This window comes from Colias philodice, chromosome 3, assembly GCF_061535455.1.
Source record: "Colias philodice isolate Cphi_HAF_F1 chromosome 3, ilColPhil1 Martin Lab GWU primary, whole genome shotgun sequence".
NCBI lineage: Eukaryota > Metazoa > Arthropoda > Insecta > Lepidoptera > Pieridae > Colias > Colias philodice.
This window is the reverse complement of record NC_143088.1, coordinates 11,148,026-11,168,126: the sequence shown is the minus strand read 5'-3', so window position 1 is coordinate 11,168,126 and position 20,101 is coordinate 11,148,026. Positions and strand designations below refer to the sequence as shown.

Here is a 20,101-nt window from a genome sequence, read left to right as displayed (position 1 = left end):
AAACGTCTAATAAACCTATTTTAGTTATAAAGAGTTTTGTCATCATCTCTCTACTGAATATTTGGCCGTGAAAGAATGAGACAAACCATTTTATAACTAGGTTTTTTGTTAAAAAGATTTATTAGACGCATATTAAATTAATTGATTTTCGTTTAAATGGTTTGCCCTACATTATTTTATATCACAGATCGAGTGAGGAAGTACCTACATCAGAGGTTTCTAAGTTGTACCCTGTGTTAATATTTTTTTTTCTTTTTACAGAATCAAGTTCAAAAATTCTTTCGGAACACAATTATTCCAATATTTCCAAATCGTCCATTTCTGGAGAGAAAAGGCAACATAGTCCAGGTACCAAAACACAGGATCCCGGAGGCAAAGGTCTCCTTCCATTTCCACATTTCTCGATCCTCGGCTATCCTGCGCCAATTTTTCTAAGAAGTCGTCGCAACATCTTTATGTTGAAATATTTATGTAACACATAATTTTTTATTGACCGATATTAGTAAAAATATAAACGCTAAATTAATAATAATATAAACGGGAAATGTTGTTAATCTGTGTTATGTGTAGGTATTGTATTTTTTTGTGGTATAAAAACTTCTGTTTTTTTGTATTTCTGTGTTAATAAATATGTAATACCTAAATTGTTTTGTTTATTTTCCTATTTAATAAACTGTCACTATCACTGAATGTTACTATATTTTTTTACGATATCGATAAAAATCCGATATCGATAAAAATCAGATGTCGCAACACGGACAACACTATTTTCAAATGGTCATGTTGCCACCAATGGAAGCACTGTCAAAATGTTTGAAAGTTGGTATTATGCGCATGGTAACTGTTTCATAGTTTATTATTTTCAAAGGGAGTCCCACCTCTTAAAACGTAGTGATTATATCCTCTTTGTATTTTACAATGATAATGTCAAAATATGTCAATAGACAATAAATAGAGGAAAACACAGGAGGAAAACATTGCATGAATTCTAGCATATTTTGTCGTGTTTACTGATAATAATATTTAAATCCTAAACATTTATTTTCCTTAACTGATTCAATCATGTTATGATTAATAGTTTACAAAATAAAATATAAGAATGACTGTGGAAGTTAATACCTTGATAAACATAACCTCACTTGCAGTAGTAATTTCTATTGCCGGTATAAGTTATTTTTATTTGAAAAGAAAGCAACAACTTACTGCCATAGAAGCATTTAAGTATTTAAATATTAAGGTTGTAGAAAATGAGGCATATTGTGATGAAATTGTCAATGAATTTCGAAAGTAAGTACAGAAAAGTTTGCTTTATTAAAACATATTATATGCATTAATTCTTATTAGTTATATGGGTCATGTATAGTTTATTTTAGTTATTGTTTATGTAAATATAGAACAGAATATAGGTGCGACAAACAACTAAATATTACTACAATTTATAAAGCGCAAATACGGCCTCATATGGAATACTGCTCCAATCTCTGGGCCGGCGCCCCACAATATCAACTCCTTCCACTCGATAGCGTGCAACGAAGAGCTGTCAGAGTTATCGGCAACCGGGCACTTACTGATCGGCTGGATTCACTAGCTTTACGACGAGACGTGGCATCTTTATGCGTATTCTATCGTCTGTACAATGGAGAGTGTTCTGACGAGTTGTTTGAACTGATACCTGCCGCAGAATTCCACCATCGTTCTGCCCGACACAAGGCAAAGTTTCATGCTCACCACCTAGATCTTTGGCGTACGAGTACAGTGCGTTTTTCTCGTAACTTTTTACCACGCACTACCAAATTATGGAATAGCCTCCCTGCAGCGACATTTCCTAATGTCTACAACTTGAGTGTCTTCAAGAAGAGAGTGTACCTCCATCTCAAAAAGTCGGCAACGCAACTACAGAAACCCCTGTAGATGAATATGGGCAGTGGACTCGCTTACGATCAGGTGCTCCACAAGCCCGTTTGCCCACTCTAATAAAAAAAAAAAAAAAAACAATTCCAATAAAATTGTGCAATAACTTGGAAAATTTACTTACAAACATATTTTACAAATTGATAATTCTGTAAATTAATTTAAAATATTACAGGAAGTGCAGTTTACACCGTGCAATCGGTTTTGATTGTGAATGGGTAACAGTGCAAGGGAAAAGGCAGCCTGTAGCCTTGATTCAACTCTCCACTTATGATGGATTTTGCAGTCTATTCCGTTTAAGTAAAATGAAAACTATCCCTGCATCTTTAAAGGTATGTTACTTCTGATCCCTTGTTCTTTACAACAAGTGTTGTAAGGATGGCATCGAATATGCATTTATACAGAAAAAGTACACAAATGAGGGTATACATATATAAAAGTTGTTGTGACTTCACATAATAACTTTCCTTTAAAAAAAATAACAATTCAAATCATTGTAAAAGTTACAAAAAGGTCAATTATTATAATAATAGTAATTAGGAAATGTGAATTATAGATGTTTATTAAAATAAATATTTTAGTCTTTTCTATATTTTTTATGCCCAGCTCACTGAATTAAGCAATCCATAATTAAAGAAACATTATTTTGATTATAGAAAATATTTTATTATGAATATTTTTACTTTGCAGGATCTCCTAGAAGATGAGAAAATATACAAAGTCGGTGTAGCACCAGTCGACGACGCGAAGTATGTAGCTGCGGACTACGGAGTGTTCATCAAGTCTACGTTAGACATACGGCATATTGTAGAATTGTGTGGTTACAAACCAGGGGGACTGGCAGCGTTGTCTTTGTCATTATTGGGCGTAACTTTAGATAAGACTTGGAGGGTAATGTGATACTTTTATCTATTTTTTTTATGTACAGACGTGTAATGTAAAAAATTAGGAGAAAAAAAGACGTGTGGCACTCGGGGACTGCCGCGGTAAAGCTATTGCATGCTATGCCTTCAAGCCACACCTCCGCGCCCGTCCCCGTGGGGAGCGTGAGGTTTTTCGTTACTAAATTTCTGGATTCGGTCCCCGCGCTCAAGGCCCGCGATAGAAGCTATGCAATAGCTTAAAAAAGAATTAGGAAATTATAGAAGACATATCTTACATTTGCTTTGTTTATCTGTTATCTGTTATTTTACTTTGTTTATCTGGAATAATATATCCTGAATGTCAGGGATAACATAACTTTAATATGGAAAATTGTTATTATAAAATTTGTGTGACACATGAATTTATATCTATGTGTTTTTCGCCGCATAGTAATGTCTGTTTACTTCCTCCAATATTGTTTTTATATTTGTCTTCCTTATTATACAAAACTCTTGATTTTTTAGATTCGTTGCAGTGATTGGGCGGCGCCCCAACTAACAGAGCGTCAAATCAACTATGCTGCAGCAGACGCGCACGTAGCAATCAAAATATTCGTTAATCTTGTTAACAAACACCAGAGAAGAGGTTTGCTCTGGTTTAGAAGCAATCATTGGGAAAACTTGAACGATTTATGTTGGAAATACGCAGATGTGTGTTTCAAAACGAAAGCAACGAAGAAAGTTAAGAATGGGTAAGTTTTTAATTATCTAGATAAAAATGTGTGGATAATGGTATAATTTGCTTTCAAAAATTATTTTATATTCAATATTTACTTACTTACTTATTTTTAATCCCACTTTTTGCCTGTAAATTGATTTTCAGATTAAAAGAGAAAGAAGGCAAACCTAACAAGGATTTAGTTCTCAGCAAGCGGTATCCATATGCAATTCGGTCGAAACCGTTATATCACAACTGTTTCTTACAAGCACCAGATGGAGAGTTGTTGTGCACTTGTGACACGAAAAAGGCTATTTGGTGAGTTGATAATATTCTATTTTCTCTTCGGAAAACAGAGAATAGGATTCTTACGACATACCTAGTACTTGAATAAAAAGTACTATATGCTTAACCAGACTGTTGTCTATCCCTGCACCTTTCACTTTCATATAGATGTGATCAGCTGTTGTTGCATAAAAGATTAACGAATATCATACATTCCTTGAAACATTTGCATTTAAAATATCTATACATACTAATATTATAAAGAGGAAAGGTTTGTAATTATGTATGTATGTATGTGTGGTTTTCACGCATAAACTACTGGACCGATTTTGATGAAATTTGGCACAGACAATCTTTAGACCCTGAGAAAGGACATAGGCTACCTTTTATTTTATTGCGAAATATGTACCACGGGCGAAGCCGGTGGCGGACCGCTAGTTGATTATATTTATATAACTACTAAATTTATACAAAACTTTATTTCAACATAATTCTAAGTAAAATACAAATGTGCCGTGCAGTAGTGTAATATAATTGTTTTACACATACACATTCTTACCAATTCTAGGTATGTAGAAAAAGAGCTAGCAGACAAAGTGTCAGACGATCCGCTCACAGTTCGCTTACGGTTCGAACCGGCCGGTCGGTCCGTGGGCAGAGTGGGTCAGTACTATCAACTGACCAAGCAGAATAGATGCGTGGTCTGCGGGGAGGATAACTCGTATATACGCAAGAATGTGGTGCCCAGAGAGTATAGGAAACACTTTCCAGGTGGGTTTTGATGTGTGTATGTTTGTTTGTGTTTGTTGGGAATCATGGGTCAGAACTATCAGCTGACCAAGCAGAATAGATGCGTGGTCTGCGGGGAGGATAACTCGTATATACGCAAGAATGTCGTTCCCAGAGAGTATAGGAAACACTTTCCAGGTGGGTTTTGGTGTGTGTATGTTTGTTTGTGTTTGTTTGGAATTGTGGGTCAATACTATCAACTGACCAAGCAGAATAGATGCGTGGTCTGCGGGGAGGATAACTCGTATATACGCAAGAATGTCGTTCCCAGAGAATATAGGAAACACTTTCCAGGTGTGTGTGTGTTCATGTTCAGTGTGGGAATTATTATGGGTTTGTGATTTAGTATGTGATTTATAAGTACTTTTTTCTTGGGAACTAGGCAAGTTTTACTAGTTATAGTGTAAAAAAAAACCTTACAGGCAAAGTGAATATTTAATTGTTAACATCACGTTTTTAAATATTTTAATGTTTTTTTTGTCGTGAATAACTTATCATATTAGTATTATTTTTAGTTTGTACTTATTAAGTATTTGTATCCTTAAATTTTTAATTTCTTTTCAATACAAGAAAGTATAATATGTATGTATAGTGAATAAAATACTTTTGTTAATATTGGGCAACCCTGCATCACAAACCTAACTTAAACACCTATATTCCAGAGGTAATGAAAGACCATTCGTCCCACGACGTACTCCTACTATGCGTATCTTGTCACCAACGCAGCAATATGTTAGACCAGGCGGTGAGAGAAAGACTAGCGTTGTTATGTGACGCGCCTTTCGCGTCGCATGACAAGACCAAATATATTGAGGACGCTGAGTGCAAGTATGTGTGTGTATTAATATTGTTAAATAATTAATTCAAACACCATGTTTTAGATTCACTTAGCTTTATTAGAGAAAAGAACAATTTACACTTTTACATAATTAACATTGCTAACCGGCATCTGCCATCTTGCCTACTCGAATACAATACAGTGTTGCCAATATAAATATGTACACATATTCCAACAAATATATACACGATTCCAACAAATATATAAACGATTCTTAATAAATGCACATGGATGTATACATATACAAAAATTATTATTACAATTTATTATTTTTACAATTTTTGTCAGTCTGTTTATTCCGACTAATCTCTGGATCGGCTGAACCCATTTTGACGGGACTTCACTGACAGATAGCTGATGGTATAAGGAGTAAATGTATACTGGTATTCCCACAGGAACATTACGATTAAAAAAAGCTCATTCACGCGCGCCGATAAAACGATTATAATTATTAAAAGTGTTTTTTTTTTTATTTGTGCATGATCCAACACCATAAAGCAAGTCAGAAGTCAATGAAAGATCGGATCAAAATGTTGCCCAATGTAAATAATATTATTCTGAATTTACATTTAACGAATAATTCACGATTACAGTAATCCAAAAGTAATAATGCGCATAGAAATCTTCGTCACTGTTCGGCAACTGTCATATTCCCGGAGCGTCCGAAGATGATATTTATATAGAGTGGTTAAATGCATTTTCTTCATGCATAATTTAGTCAAATTATGTGTTTTGTGCAAAAAGAGATAAATATTGATTTGTAAGTGACGATTTTGTTTCGATAATTCCTTGCAAGTAAATAGCGAAGTTAACCCCACGATTGCGAATATATTATCTTTGTTGGATTGATTTACTTGGAAAATTTTATAGTACTTACTTTTAAAGTGTCTTACTGAAGCTGGTGTAATGATGGAAGAAAAGAAGGTTAAAATAACACAACATTTATCATCACTACATAGTATAAAACAAAGTCGCTTTCTCTGTCCCTATGTCCCTTTGTACGCTTAAATCTTTGAAACTACGCAACGAATTTTGATGCGGTTTTTTTTAATAGATAGAGTGATGAGTCAAGAGGAAGGTTTATATGTATAATAACATCCATTAAATAGTGGCGAAGTACTTTTATTTTTAGGTTTCTAACGTGATGTCGTAAATAATTACATTCTTTTCCGCTTACATTGCAAACGCAGGCTGAACCCTACGAGTTTTAACAAAATAATGTACTAAGTATTGTACAGATTGAAAAGGTCTACAGAAAAGTCCGTGATGGTATATGTCTATCTCTTATGGATAACCCACAATAACTTTTTTTTGTCATTTACTTTTTACGACAAATAATGGCTAATTTTCGAAGCGATTTTAACCAATACAGCATTAAGGTTGATGTTCCGACCGTCCCTCCATACATTTTTGATTACCTCTAAACACTTAACACAGACACTATTTCTTTAAAACTAATCATTTTATCACTTCTCTATAATGAAATGTGTGCGCGTTCGACCTTTTTAATCAATAATTTACAATATTTACTTAGAAAAACAACAGTAAAATACCGGAAAAATTTGACACTTCTACAGTAGTGTGCGTGACTTTTGCCAAGCGAAACACGACATAAAGCACGACATCTAGCGCATAGACTATATACTTATTACAGATCTAGCGCGTCAATGTCTAAACGAAAGGCGATGTTTAGACATTGACGCGCTAGATGTCGTGCATTCGCGTTCGTTATCTTATGCATAATGAGCATAATTCTAATAAATCAAAGTTCTGTGTAAAAATTGAGTAATTTCATTTCCAATCGTTCAAAGAAAATAACAATAAAATAAAATAAAACTAATGACCTTAGAAACTATGTTTTTTTTTATTTATTACTCATTATTGTTCGTCCGTCGTAGGTCTGTAAACTGTATTGTACACTGAAGGTAAATGGTACTGTAGGTACTTTAGTTCGGCGTCGTCGCTCGTCGGCTTGATATAAAATTACATTCTTGATTTCATTGACACGCGCTATGATTTGCGCGCGGAATTTCTTGTGTTGTGAATTTATTTTTGTATGCTATGCATTTTAATTGATTCAAATTGCAATGTTTCTCTAGTATGCATTTGAGACTATATTGTAAATTGTAATAATTGATCGTGGGTATAGTAATTAATTATTCTAATAACGCAATTAGTAATATATGTATTTTCGGTGGGATTCAAAACAAAAAATTGGCCCGTGATTTTTATGAAATTTCACCACATTGCAAATCACATCAATCATAGTTCATACACATGTATGACGAAAGTGATTAGTATTGTGGCTAACATTGACTCATCAGTTCATCACTGAAACCAGTGATAAATCAGTACCTATATCATATTGTGTTTGAATATTTTTAAACAATGATATAAGTATACAATTATTATAAATCGGTAAACTATCAAAGTAATCACAAACTTGCAAACATTGGTAAAATGTCCAGTAGTTTATGAGCCTATTCATTACAATCAAACAAACAAACAAAGTTTTCCTCTTTATAATATTAGTGTAGACAAACACTATGAATACGATCACGAATGCAAATTCGGGGATTTTCTAATTATTGCTAAATAATAATTGAATTCGTTTTGAAATACTCTATAATTTTTAGTGTATAAATAGACATTTATAATGTGGTGCTCATTTTTTTTGTACTGCTAACGCTATTGTAGGTACCTATTTTCGTTGTTTTATTTCAAGTGAACACGGCCATACAATTTTGTCACGAGCCGCCTATGATTGTAGGTACTTTTGTTAGGCTCCTTCGTCGTCCGCGTCGGCTCGAAAGTTCTTGATTTCATTGTCACGCGCTATGATTTGCGCGCGGATTTTCTTGTGTTGTGAATTTATTTTTGTATTATTATTATTTTTTATTTATTTTTTTATTTTATTGATTCAAATAAAATATTTCACTAGTATGCATTTGAGACTATATTGTATTATGTATAATTTATCGTAGGTATAGTTATTCTTATAACGCAGTTATATTTTCGGTGGGACAATTTGACCCGTGATTTTTCTGAAATATCACCACGTTGCAAATCACATCAATCATACACACGTATGACGAAAGTATAGTGGCTATAATTGACTCATCAGTTCATCACTGAAACCAGTGATAAATCAGTACATATATCATATTTTATTGTGTTTGAATATTTTTTAAACAACGATATATACAATATTATTATAAATCGGTAAACTACCAAAGTACTTCCGAATTTTCAGACAGACAAACAAGTAGTTTGAACACGCAGTTTTCTTATACTAGTAGCAAAAATCAAAACCATAATATTATGTTTCCCTACTATATTTTACTAAAAGTCGAGTGCGTCGAAATCGTAAATAATAATATGTTTTTCACCTTCCTGGTTATTTTCCCATAGTAAATAGTGTTTTAGGTTTGTTGTTGTAGGTAGGAATAATAATAATTATTCTTACATGTTGGTTATGAAATGTATATTGAAATAATTTACTTTTACAAATCATTAGTGATATGAGTTTTGAGTGAAAATGCTTGGATCAGCATAATATTATATGGTACTACATGTTTTGATAAAAAAAACAATAGTGTAATAAAATAAAACTGCGTTTTATTGTAATCAATGTTGACAATTTTAAATTCCAAAATTATTGATCAATAAAATAGTTTACACCAACAAATATAACTTTTATTTTTATAACAATCGTTCATAATATAAACCGTAGCAGGTGGCGTTTTGAAGTTCTGTCTACTCATACAGAAAAATGGAAAACTTGTTTTTTTTTGTAAACAATTTATTACTCATGTTGTTTGGCAACTCGAAGCGTGGTCGTCCGTCGTAGGTACTTTTGTTCGGCGTCGCGTCGTCGTCCGCGTCGGCTTGATATAAAACATTCTTGATTTCATTGACACGCGCTATGATTTGCGCGCGGAATTTCTTGTGTTGTGAATTTATTTTTGTATGCTATGCATTTTAATTGAATCAAATTGCAATATTTCTCTAGTATGCATTTGAGACTATATTGTAATAATTGATCGTGGGTAGGTATAGTAATTAATTATTCTAATAACGCAATTATATTTTCGGTGGGATTCAAAACAAAAAATTGGCCCGTGATTTTTATGAAATTTCACCACATTGCAAATTTTATATTATACAATTACAATTACAATTATTATAAATCGGTAAACTATCAAAGTAATTACAAACTTGCAAAATATGCTTTTCCGAATTTTCAGACAGACACACAATTTTATTAGTTTGTTTTAGCAAAGTAGGTACCTATACCTATACGCTTACGTCGCGCGTCGCGTCGTCGAAAACGGTGCGCCCAGAAACAAACATACCTAATTCAGTTACAATCCTTTTTTTGTTCCGTAATTTATTGTATTTATTCTAATACGATTTTTTTTATTCGTCGGCCAGTTCTACTAGGTATAAAAAGATAAAATTGAAATATAATTATTGTAGCGACAGCCATATTATGTTACTATGTTTTCGTAAATATGTTTTTCACCTTCCTGGTTATTTTCACATAATCTTATCTTATATATAAAAATGAATCGCAAAATGTGTTGGTAAGCGCATAACTCGAGAACGGCTGAACCGATTTCGATCATTCTTTTTTTATTATATTCCTTGAAGTACGAGGATGGTTTTTATGTAGAGAAAACGTAAATATTATGTACCACGTGCGAAGCCGGGGCGGACCGCTAGTATATATATATAAATGAATCGCAAAATGTGTTGGTAAGCGCATAACTCGAGAACGGCTGAACCGATTTCGATAATTCTTTTTTTATTATATTCCTTGAAGTACGAGGATGGTTCTTATGTAGAGAAAACGTAAACATGTACCACGGGCGAAGCCGGGGCGGACCGCTAGTCTAATATAAAAATGAATCGCAAAATGTGTTGGTAAGCGCATAACTCGAGAACGGCTGAACCGATTTCGATAATTCTTTTTTTATTATATCCCTTGAAGTACGAGGATGGTTCTTATAGCTAGAGAGCTAGTTAGTTTAGTTTTAGTGCAGTGGCAGTGTAAATGTTGTTGTTGAGGTTATGTAAATTTAACACTTTAGTTAACTACCAAGATATAAAGAAATGAGGATAGGACACAATAACTATTGGTTGAGGTATTTATAAACTCATAATATACTTTTAAAAAAATCACGTTTTAATAAATTTCTAGAATTAAATTAGAACAGCTGATTCAAAATAGCCTAAAAAATCTTAATAATAATAATTACGCTTCACAGCAAGAAGAAATGTACCATATGTACCCGCACAAAGTCGATATTGTGTTGCCTACCGTTCGACTCAATGGCTAGGGTTGTAACTACCTTTAATAATTATTACCAAACTAATAAACCGAGTGATGCGAAATAACCATAATTCTTTTAGAGTTTGATAAAATGATCAGGCAGGTTTTTTCTTTAATCCTCTGAATTCTCGGTTACTAAATTGTATCGTTGAAATTATTCTTAATCGCGTAAATTTAATAAATAATCATATGGAAAACACTTTTCATTTGTTTTTTTACTTTCACGCCCAACTACTATACAATAATTACGTTGTTTCGGTATTTTGACGAGAAAACGCAGGAAACATCCGTTGTATCATTTTAGATAGATTGTATATTTTGTATCTGTAGAATTGAAATCAAAGCTATGTATATGTTGTCTCCATTCTTTTCTTATCGGATTGTTGATCCCAATGCGAATGCGTCACTTAAATTTTATAAAAGACAATTAAGAACATCAAAAATAAAGTGATACGTAAATATTTCACAGTGCAATATATTATGTAATTAATAATAATTATATATTTATGAAAAAATAATTACATCAGATTTAATAATAGCAATTGTTTTGAATGTACATAATATGAATAAATGATTACATCATAATAGTAATAATCACAATTGTTTTATTTCCCATTTGTTGCAACCCTAGCATATTTTCATGTAGCAGCAGAAGTACCTACACTGGCGGCTAATAGTTCTTTTATTATATAATTTACGTTTTACTTTTACAGAATCCGATTCAATGGATTATGAAGACGAGTCACACAACGCCATACGATAGTGATGATGAATGAACATTTCAATGAATGCATGCGTGTTTTTTTATGTTGTTTTGTAATTGTTAATTGTTTCTTAAATAAAGAAATAAACTAAATATTTAAATGATGATTTGTTATTTGCAACACAACTTTATATTTGAGATTCTTTACAAATGTATATTTAGTTTTGTATCATCAAATTTATAAATTTTATTCCATAGTTTTCAAAATTAAATGTAAATGACCATAAAAACATTAATAAAGTAAATCATTGATGTAAGGTCAGGGAACGTAATACATATATACATCTGACCATGTAGAAGCTAAGTCTTGTTGACTGCTGAAGTCTGTAAAGTTTTGTTGTCTGCTGAAGTCTGTACGCAATGAAAATGTCTGCCGTTTCGAAAATAAGTTTTTAAGACCCTAATAAATAAAATATATGAATGGCAGATCTGGTCAAATACTTTCAAAATTGTATTTTTTTCAGCACTTTCATAAGTGTCTGCCAGAATGTTATCCGCGTGATAATGGTCTGCCATTGTTATTTTCCGATAGTAATAATAATCTATTTTCAAATATCAAAATGGCAGACGTGGTCAAATGGTTTCAAAGTTCGCCAAAAATTTCCACCTGTCTTACCTAAGCGCGCGCCCCGTCCACCACTCTGGGCTTAGTGACTCCTCATCTCATGTGTAGTAGGTATAGGGGAATCAACACACAAAAATCCAGGTCTGGTCAAATACATACAGGTAGCTTTGCGCTAGCTCTCTATTACTTCTTATGGAGAGAAAACGTAAACATGTACCACGGGCGAAGCCGGGGCGGACCGCTAGTAAATAATAAAATAATAAATAGTGTATTAGATTTGTTATTGTATCTTGTATACCTACGAATAATTATTCTTACGTCTTGTTGGGAAATGTTCAAATACCTACCTATTGAAATAATTTACTGTTACAAATCATTAGTGTTATTAGTTTTGAGTGAATAGGCATGGATCAGAAATTCAGAATATAATATGCTACTAACTACTCAAATACATACATGTTTACACAACAAACACCACTGACCTCTATAAGTTATAGAGGTCAGTGACCGTCAGTGACAAACACTATGGATACCTACGCTCGCGAATGCAAATTCGGTGATTTACTAATTATTGATACCTAGTCATTGAATTCGTTTTGAAATAGCCTGTACTTTGTAATTTTTAGTGTTATAGACATTTATAAAATGTGGTGCTCATTTTTTTTTGTAATAAATTATCCTGCTACGCTATTGTATTTTCGTTGTTTTATTTCAAGTGAACACCCATACAATTTTGTCACGAGCCGCCTCTGGCCTCTGGGTGAAATCAACCAGTCAAATGATTTTTGTTCTAATTGTATTTTGGTAGGTAGTAGTTTGTTTAGAATTTACATTACCATTGTTTAATTTTTATTTTGTATTTGCAGTAAAATAAAAAGATGAAAAACTTCATTAGGTATATTGTACGACACCTCACTCTGAATCGCGCTAGCGAAATTTTTTCGTTACAGAGCACATATACAACTTTCGGACAATCTTCATTGAGGCCGGCCGGCAAATCGAGTATGTCGAGAAACTTCACTTATTCGATGGAGGTATTCTACCTTCCTTCCTCCACAGTTGTGGGACCCCGACGTGCATTGAACACGCAGCTTTCTGATACTAGTAGCTAAAATCAAAACCACAGATATGTCTGTGATCAAAACCATAATAATATTTTTACCTATTATTTTACTAAAAGTCGAGTGCATCGAAATCGTAAATATGTTTTTCACCTTCCTGGTTTTTTTTCCATAGTAAATAGTGTTTTTGATTTGTTGTTGTATGAATAATTATTCTTACTTGTTGGTTATGAAATGTATTTTGAAATAATTTACTTTTACAAATCATTAGTGATATTAGTTTTGAGTGAAAATGCTTGGATCAGCATAATATCATATTTGCTACTTCAAATACATGTTTTGATAAAAAAAAAACAATAGTGTAATGTAGGTAATAAAATAAAACTGCGTTTTATTGTAGGTAATCAATTTTGACATTATTTATTTCCCAAAATTACAATAAAATAGTTTACGCCAACAAATATAACTTTTATTTTTATAACAATCCTACTTCCTACTAATGCGAAAGTTTGTGAGGATGTGTATGTGTGTGTTTCACGCAAATACTACTGAACCGATTACAATGAAATTTAGCACACATATAGAACGTAACTTGGACACATTGAATAGGTTTTATCCCGGAAACCCCACGGGAACGGGAACTATACGGGTTTTTTTTTGAAAATGCGGGCGGAAAGCTAATCGTTCATAATAATATAAACCGTAGCAGGTGGCGTTTTGAAGTTTTGTCTACCCATAATGTGAAAAGTAAATCGTAAAACATTATTTCAAAATAACATCGAACAATGCGTCGAACACATTCATTTGACATTTCAAATAGAAACTATGACATATGACGTTTGCAAGAGAGATAGATATAGGTATGTGTCAAAACAAAACTTTTACTTTTATTTCTATTTATTCGGTATAATTACAACTTAATAGTGATAAATATGATCATTATAAATACAAATAGGAATTAACAATATCACGAACACGACACAACTAGTATTTTACCGATTCCATACGTAGTCATACATGTTTCAAAAGAAAAACTTTTACTTTTACTATTATTTCAATTTATCCGGTTTAATTAAGACTTAATATTGATACATATGATCATTATAAATACAAATAGGAATTAACAATATTATAACGAATACGTGGCACAACTAAAATTTTACCAATACCACCCGTGGTCATTCTCCTTTGTGGGTCATTTGTAACAGGATGGCGGTTCTACAGCGAAAAAAGAAAAATGATGGTCAGAACGCTGATACCGGATACCTTAAGATACTGTAATATAAAATATTACTAGATTAGATAAAATATTATAGGTAGTATCTTCACCGTGTGTGACGCGCTTTACATTCACGCCATCTAGAGTTAAATCTTTATCATTTTTGTATACGTCTGTGTGTGTAAACGACCCTGTATGCAATGACAGATGTTATAATGCATTTTTTTACCAAATTGGGTGGATTTTAAGGCAATGATATGACATATTTCAATAAAATATAATATTCAGTAACCGCCATGACTATTCCTACGACCTTAATCTTTTCCAATTACGCAAAAACTCAAATAAACTAGAAATGTAGAATTCAGCGCCATCTAGCGGGACATTGGCTGGGAACAGATCGTAGGAATCACCTTAATCCTTAACCACTTAAATACTTTGAATACATTGTTTATCTTATATATAAAAATGAATCGCAAAATGTGTTGGTAAGCGCATAACTCGAGAACGGCTGAACCGATTTCGATAATTCTTTTTTTATCATATTCCTTGAAGTAAGAGGATGGTTCTTATGTAGAGAAAACGTAAACATGTACCACGGGCGAAGCCGGGGCGGACCGCTAGTTTAATATAGATCTATATGGCCCTTTACACAGTATGATTTAAGTGAATATTTTCGAAGATATTACAGATTTAAAAATTGCGGGACGTAGCGTTTGCGGCGGTACCGGCCGGCCGCCATTGCACCCGTGCGAAGCCGGGGTGGGTCGCTAGTATTGTATAAAATATTGTTTTCAAACACAGGTTTACATTTAAACCATATATGTAAATCTAATCATTATAATCTCAGCTCAAAAGTATTTAAAGTACATCAGTACTTCTTCTTCAATATTATGACATTTACAAAAAAATAATAATAAAATCAATAAAAATCAGGGATTATCTTTATTTCTGACATTTTAGCTCTTCTTCATTTTCACTTTTCCTACTGCCATCACCTGTGTAAATCATTTCATCGATTAATTCAATTCACCTTTAAAAACAAAACCAAGAAGGGTATGTAATAGCAGCTCTATATAATTCCACACAGAGAGAATACGTGCAGTCACCACCAATATTTAAAGACGACTGACGGATTTTTCAGTTTTTTGACTGACAGGCTACCGTCACCTACCGCCCGATTTGTTTTTGATTGTGTATGACCGTGAATTGACTTCTATTTCTTTTGAACAAGGTGTAAAATGCAAGTGCATTGTTTAGGGCTCTTACGATTCAATGATTCGAGTGTTTTCGGAAATACGACAATTAGCGAAGATTTGCATGTGCATTATTAACTTTGGAGTACTGTACATATTATTATTATTAGTACCTATATACTTCATTATATTTTTATTCGCAGCTAGTATTTAGTGTCTATAACTCTATAGTCTATGGCAGGGGTTCCCAACCTTTTTTTGTCTACTGCCCACTTTAAGAATAAATTATTTTTTAACGCCCCCCTTTTTAAACATACTTAAAAACCGCTAAGTACTTATAACTGATTATTGAAACGCAACTTTATAGTATTCGGACAGAGTATCTTTTATTGAAAATAAAACAAACATAATCAATTCTTATATAAAAACTAATGTGAAGGTTGAATCTGATGCTGTTCAATAAGTTTGTTGATATCAGGTTCCAATTTACTCAAAAACAGCCGCAAGTCGCCACGTTCGGTAACACGCAAACGATTTCTCTTTTTAGTAAGCAGCGTTGCCACAGCACTAAATCCACGTTCACACAAATATGACGATGGGAATGCTATCAAGAATCGTTGAACAATTGACCACAATCCAGGGTACAATTGCGGGATCGGTTTTTGTAGCCAAAATTCTTGATATCCATTTTTGAACTTGATTTTTGTTTCTTCGTTTGTTGTCAATTCTATAAGTTCTTCTTCCAGCTGAGGTGACATTGCTGTGTTGACATTTGAAAACGGATCCGACACCCAGTCTGGTATTTCCAAGTTTAAAATGTCCTGGTATCGTTCGGTGAAGTCAATGTGGAGGTTTTCCAAATGTTGGCAGTAGGCAAACAAGTCGTCGTTACTGCAGAATACTGATAAATTCGGAAAATTGTGAAACTCACGTCTGCCCATATTCTTTTTGTGCAGAAGCAGTTTGGCTGCGAAAGCAGCAACGACATTTTTTGTTTTAATTAAATTTTGTTCATCGCCTTGCAGTTGGAGGATCATTTCGTTGAACAATTTATACAGGTCTGTCATGTAAGCTATATCATTCTTTGATGTTATGAGCTTGTTGCGCAGTTCTGTATCTTAGTTTCCAAGAACTCTATCACAGAGTCAAACAGGTTGTAAAATCGAATCAGACAATTGCCTCTTGACAGCCAACGAACTTCAGTATGAAGCAACAAACGGTTGAAATCTTCGTCATTAGTAGCACAAAGCTGATGAAATAATCTATCATTCAAAGAGCTGCTACGGATTTTATTGACTGCTTTGATGACATATTGCAGTGATTGAAATAGTCGTTCACTTAAGTTTCTAGCAACCAAATGTTGTCTATGAATAACGCAATGTATAGCAAGGACATCTGGAATATTATTCTTTAAGTACGCTATGAAGCCTTTATGGCGCCCTGTCATAGCCGGAGCGCCATCCGTAGCAACTGATATAATATTTTTAAAAGGAATCTCTTTCTCTTCACAAAACTTTTCCAATGTATTGAATATGGTTTCGCCTTTTGTATCTGTCTCCAAATTTCTGGCAAACAATAGTTCTTCACGTATTTTCTCATCTTTAATAAACCTCCCGTAAGATAGCAACAACGCTTCATTAGTTGGTAAAGTGGACTCATCGAGCTGAATTGAGAATTGACTAGTCCTCAGATGATTGCACAATGATTCTTCAATGTTGTGAGCCATTTCATCAATTCGTCTTTGCACAGAATTATTACTCAAAAGAATTTTTCGGATAATATCTGCGGCCGGTTTATGAAGCACAGTAGTTATTACTTCCTTTATTGCTGGCAAAATTAACTCTTCTCCGATGTTGTGTGGTTTGCCTTTTTGAGCAATTAACAAAGAGATATTGTACGAAGCTCGAAGTCCGTCGTCATCTTGCTTAGCAGCCGCCGAAAATAGTTTTGATACACTTGGCTGAGTATTATGCTTCTTCTCTAGGTCTTGAAAATATGCTACATTCTTGTCTTTCTTATCTGGATGCATTTTATTCAAATGATCTTGCAGTCTTGAAGGCTTCATTGCTTCGTCCGAAAATGTTTTTAGACATAGAAGACACAAAGGCGACGACGGGTTTGTGGGATTTTCAATAAATCCGAATTTAATATATTCCGCAGAGTATTGCCGTCTCTTCTTTTTTACTTCCGACATTGTTTTGTTTTGAGAAATACGTAAGTGTTGAAATCAAGTACAAAAATAAAATCAATTTACGTCGTTTATATAGGATTGCATAAGCAGCACGCACCAACAGGAATAAGACAAACGTGCATAAACTCGTTTATCTCATTCGACGCCCAATCGTACTCGACAAGCAAGAGTGGCAAGAACAAGTATTATAGAACCAGCCGATTGATACAGGAATCTACAAATCGGATTATTTAACAAAAACTTGTTAAAACATGATTGCCCGCGGTCTATTATATCGAACCGAGTTTGAGCTAATTCTTAATTAATATTAGTTGATGTTCACAAGATGTCGACTCTCGAAGTCGAGAGCTCAGTCGGTGTCTAAGAGTCTTCCTAGCTAGGTAAATGAAATTATAAATCGACCCCAAAGCCCTACACAACGCCCCCTTTTTTTTCTGGGTCTCTTACCGCCCCCCTTTAGGCCTGCAGCGCCCACAAGGGGGCGTTATCGCCCACGTTGGGAAAGACTGGTCTATGGTATACATCAGTCATAGACAAAACTATTGTTCTAGAAAGATCCGTTCAGCGGCCCGCGCATTACTCTACCAGTCGCGTAAGCACGTGCTCCCTGAAGCGCGGGTGAAGGAACTTGAGACTGTGCTGCTGCTGCACTACCCTGAACATGATGAGATCACGGAGCAACTGTTGACTGAAGCTGCGGAGATTTCTGTTGTGTGAGTGTGGTGTAGTCTCAGTGTGTTTTTGACGTGACAACGTCTTATAATTCGATAGAGCCGGCTGCACGCACGAAAAAACATGACTCATGCGGCGTTACCTCGCTCTGAGGCGTTCCATGTAAGGCTTGAAGTGCGAGCGAGAGCGCGGAACGAGCGACAAAGAAGCACAATCGGACGTTGTCACGTTCAACTATCGTCACTCGTCGACTTTACAGACAACCAATTTTTTTTATGAGTATGTTAAAGTATGTTTCCAAAAATGTTTAATGTCTCAACGATTTTATTTCATTTTTCATCCTCATGTCAAAATAATAATTAAATAATTTTATGTTCAGTATAATTTACAATCTGAAATCAGATTATAAGATTAAGAATAAATCTTTGCTAGCTTTATTTATAGAAAAGTACTAATAACCGACGCAAGAAATCACTGCCATATAAACTTTTTTTTATTAATTAATAATTAATTACTTTTGAAATTTACTGTTTCTTACATTTTTAATGTAGTATAGAGAACGCGGACTACGAGTGCCACGGATTCAAAGTGGTGGAATATTTCCTAAACAACGAACAATGTGGTCTCTTGCGCCTCGAGGAGATGTGGCGACAACACTTCCTCGACTGTATGCAGCCAAGGCACATGCCGCATCTGTGGTCTGTCAAGCATAATGAGGAGAGGTAATAAAAAAAAGAACATTTTTACACTGGTAATACTTTGTTGCTCATAAAAGAGGTATAGACTATAGAGGAGATTGGGACAGTATCTTTGGATTTTTTTCGCTTTGCTGCCTTCATAAAGGTGCAATGTAATATTGGTTAAATATAACACTAGATTAAAATATATTTTAAAACTTACTCAAAAAAAGTCAATAAACATGATTTATTCACTATTCCTTCTTTTTATTTTTGCCATACTTCGGTTTTTTAATTTGTTTGTTTTTGATACGCAGGTTACGAGTACGTCTGTCAGAAGGTCGACTAACTGAAAATGAAATGAAGATGGTCGGGATGCCTTTATAGAAAAATATGAAAAGAAATAATAAATATGTCTGAATATATTTCAGCTAATGAATGTACAGGAGAATCTATACTCCGGTTTTGCTGGATGTCTTTACATAGTAAAGCCTTAAGAGTAACATGCATATCGAATGTTGGATATTTTTGTAAATATTAGAATAATATTTTTTTAATAAATGTTTACAAGTATTTTTATTGTTTTTTTTTTTGTACTACCTTTCCGCCGATGGCTTCTCGGTCGTTTATATCTGATTAAATATATACTGAAATCTATTATAAAAACCTCATCATAATCCGTTGAGATGGAGGGATACAAAGCGTTCAAAAGAAAACCCTGTCGCACGCCTTCTTAAGGGTGCACTCACACACATCAGTCACCGTCAAGTCACCGATGACTGATCGGTGACGGTTTGTGTACGTATCCACAAACACCAGTCACCGTCATGTTGTCCGTCAGTCACGTCGCCGGTTTGACTGAATCATTGAACACATACATCAGGTTAGTCAGTGATTAGACGTGTGTCACGCTAGAGAACATGTAGCAATTGACGGTAGCACGACGCTGACTGAACTGAGACGTGACGGCACCGGGTGAGTGGGGATAAAAGTATGATACATGTATGGAAAGATTATT

At 34.0% G+C, this 20,101-nt stretch overlaps 1 protein-coding gene across 1 annotated transcript; it reads left to right on the top strand.

Moving 5' to 3' along the window:
- The first annotated feature begins 972 nt into the window (after positions 1-972).
- On the top strand, positions 973-19,656 carry LOC149490029 (exonuclease 3'-5' domain-containing protein 2-like). The gene is made up of 10 exons (XM_089714845.1): positions 973-1,287; positions 2,087-2,243; positions 2,602-2,802; positions 3,300-3,526; positions 3,658-3,810; positions 4,346-4,548; positions 5,229-5,394; positions 18,286-18,447; positions 18,958-19,128; positions 19,401-19,656. The coding sequence occupies exons 1-10, from the start codon at positions 1,100-1,102 to the stop codon at positions 19,468-19,470; spliced, it is 1,698 nt and encodes a 565-aa protein (XP_089570971.1). The 5' UTR covers positions 973-1,099; the 3' UTR covers positions 19,471-19,656.
- Positions 19,657-20,101: the final 445 nt, after the last annotated feature.

Excerpts from the sequence above, each read along its gene's own strand:
- LOC149490029 (XM_089714845.1), top strand. The coding sequence starts at position 1,100 with ATGACTGTGGAAGTTAATACCTTGATAAACATAACCTCACTTGCAGTA. Across the intron at positions 1,288-2,086 it reads ATTGTCAATGAATTTCGAAA|GAAGTGCAGTTTACACCGTG; the intron begins GTAAGTACAGAA and ends AAAATATTACAG. Across the intron at positions 19,129-19,400 it reads GTCAAGCATAATGAGGAGAG|GTTACGAGTACGTCTGTCAG; the intron begins GTAATAAAAAAA and ends TTTGATACGCAG.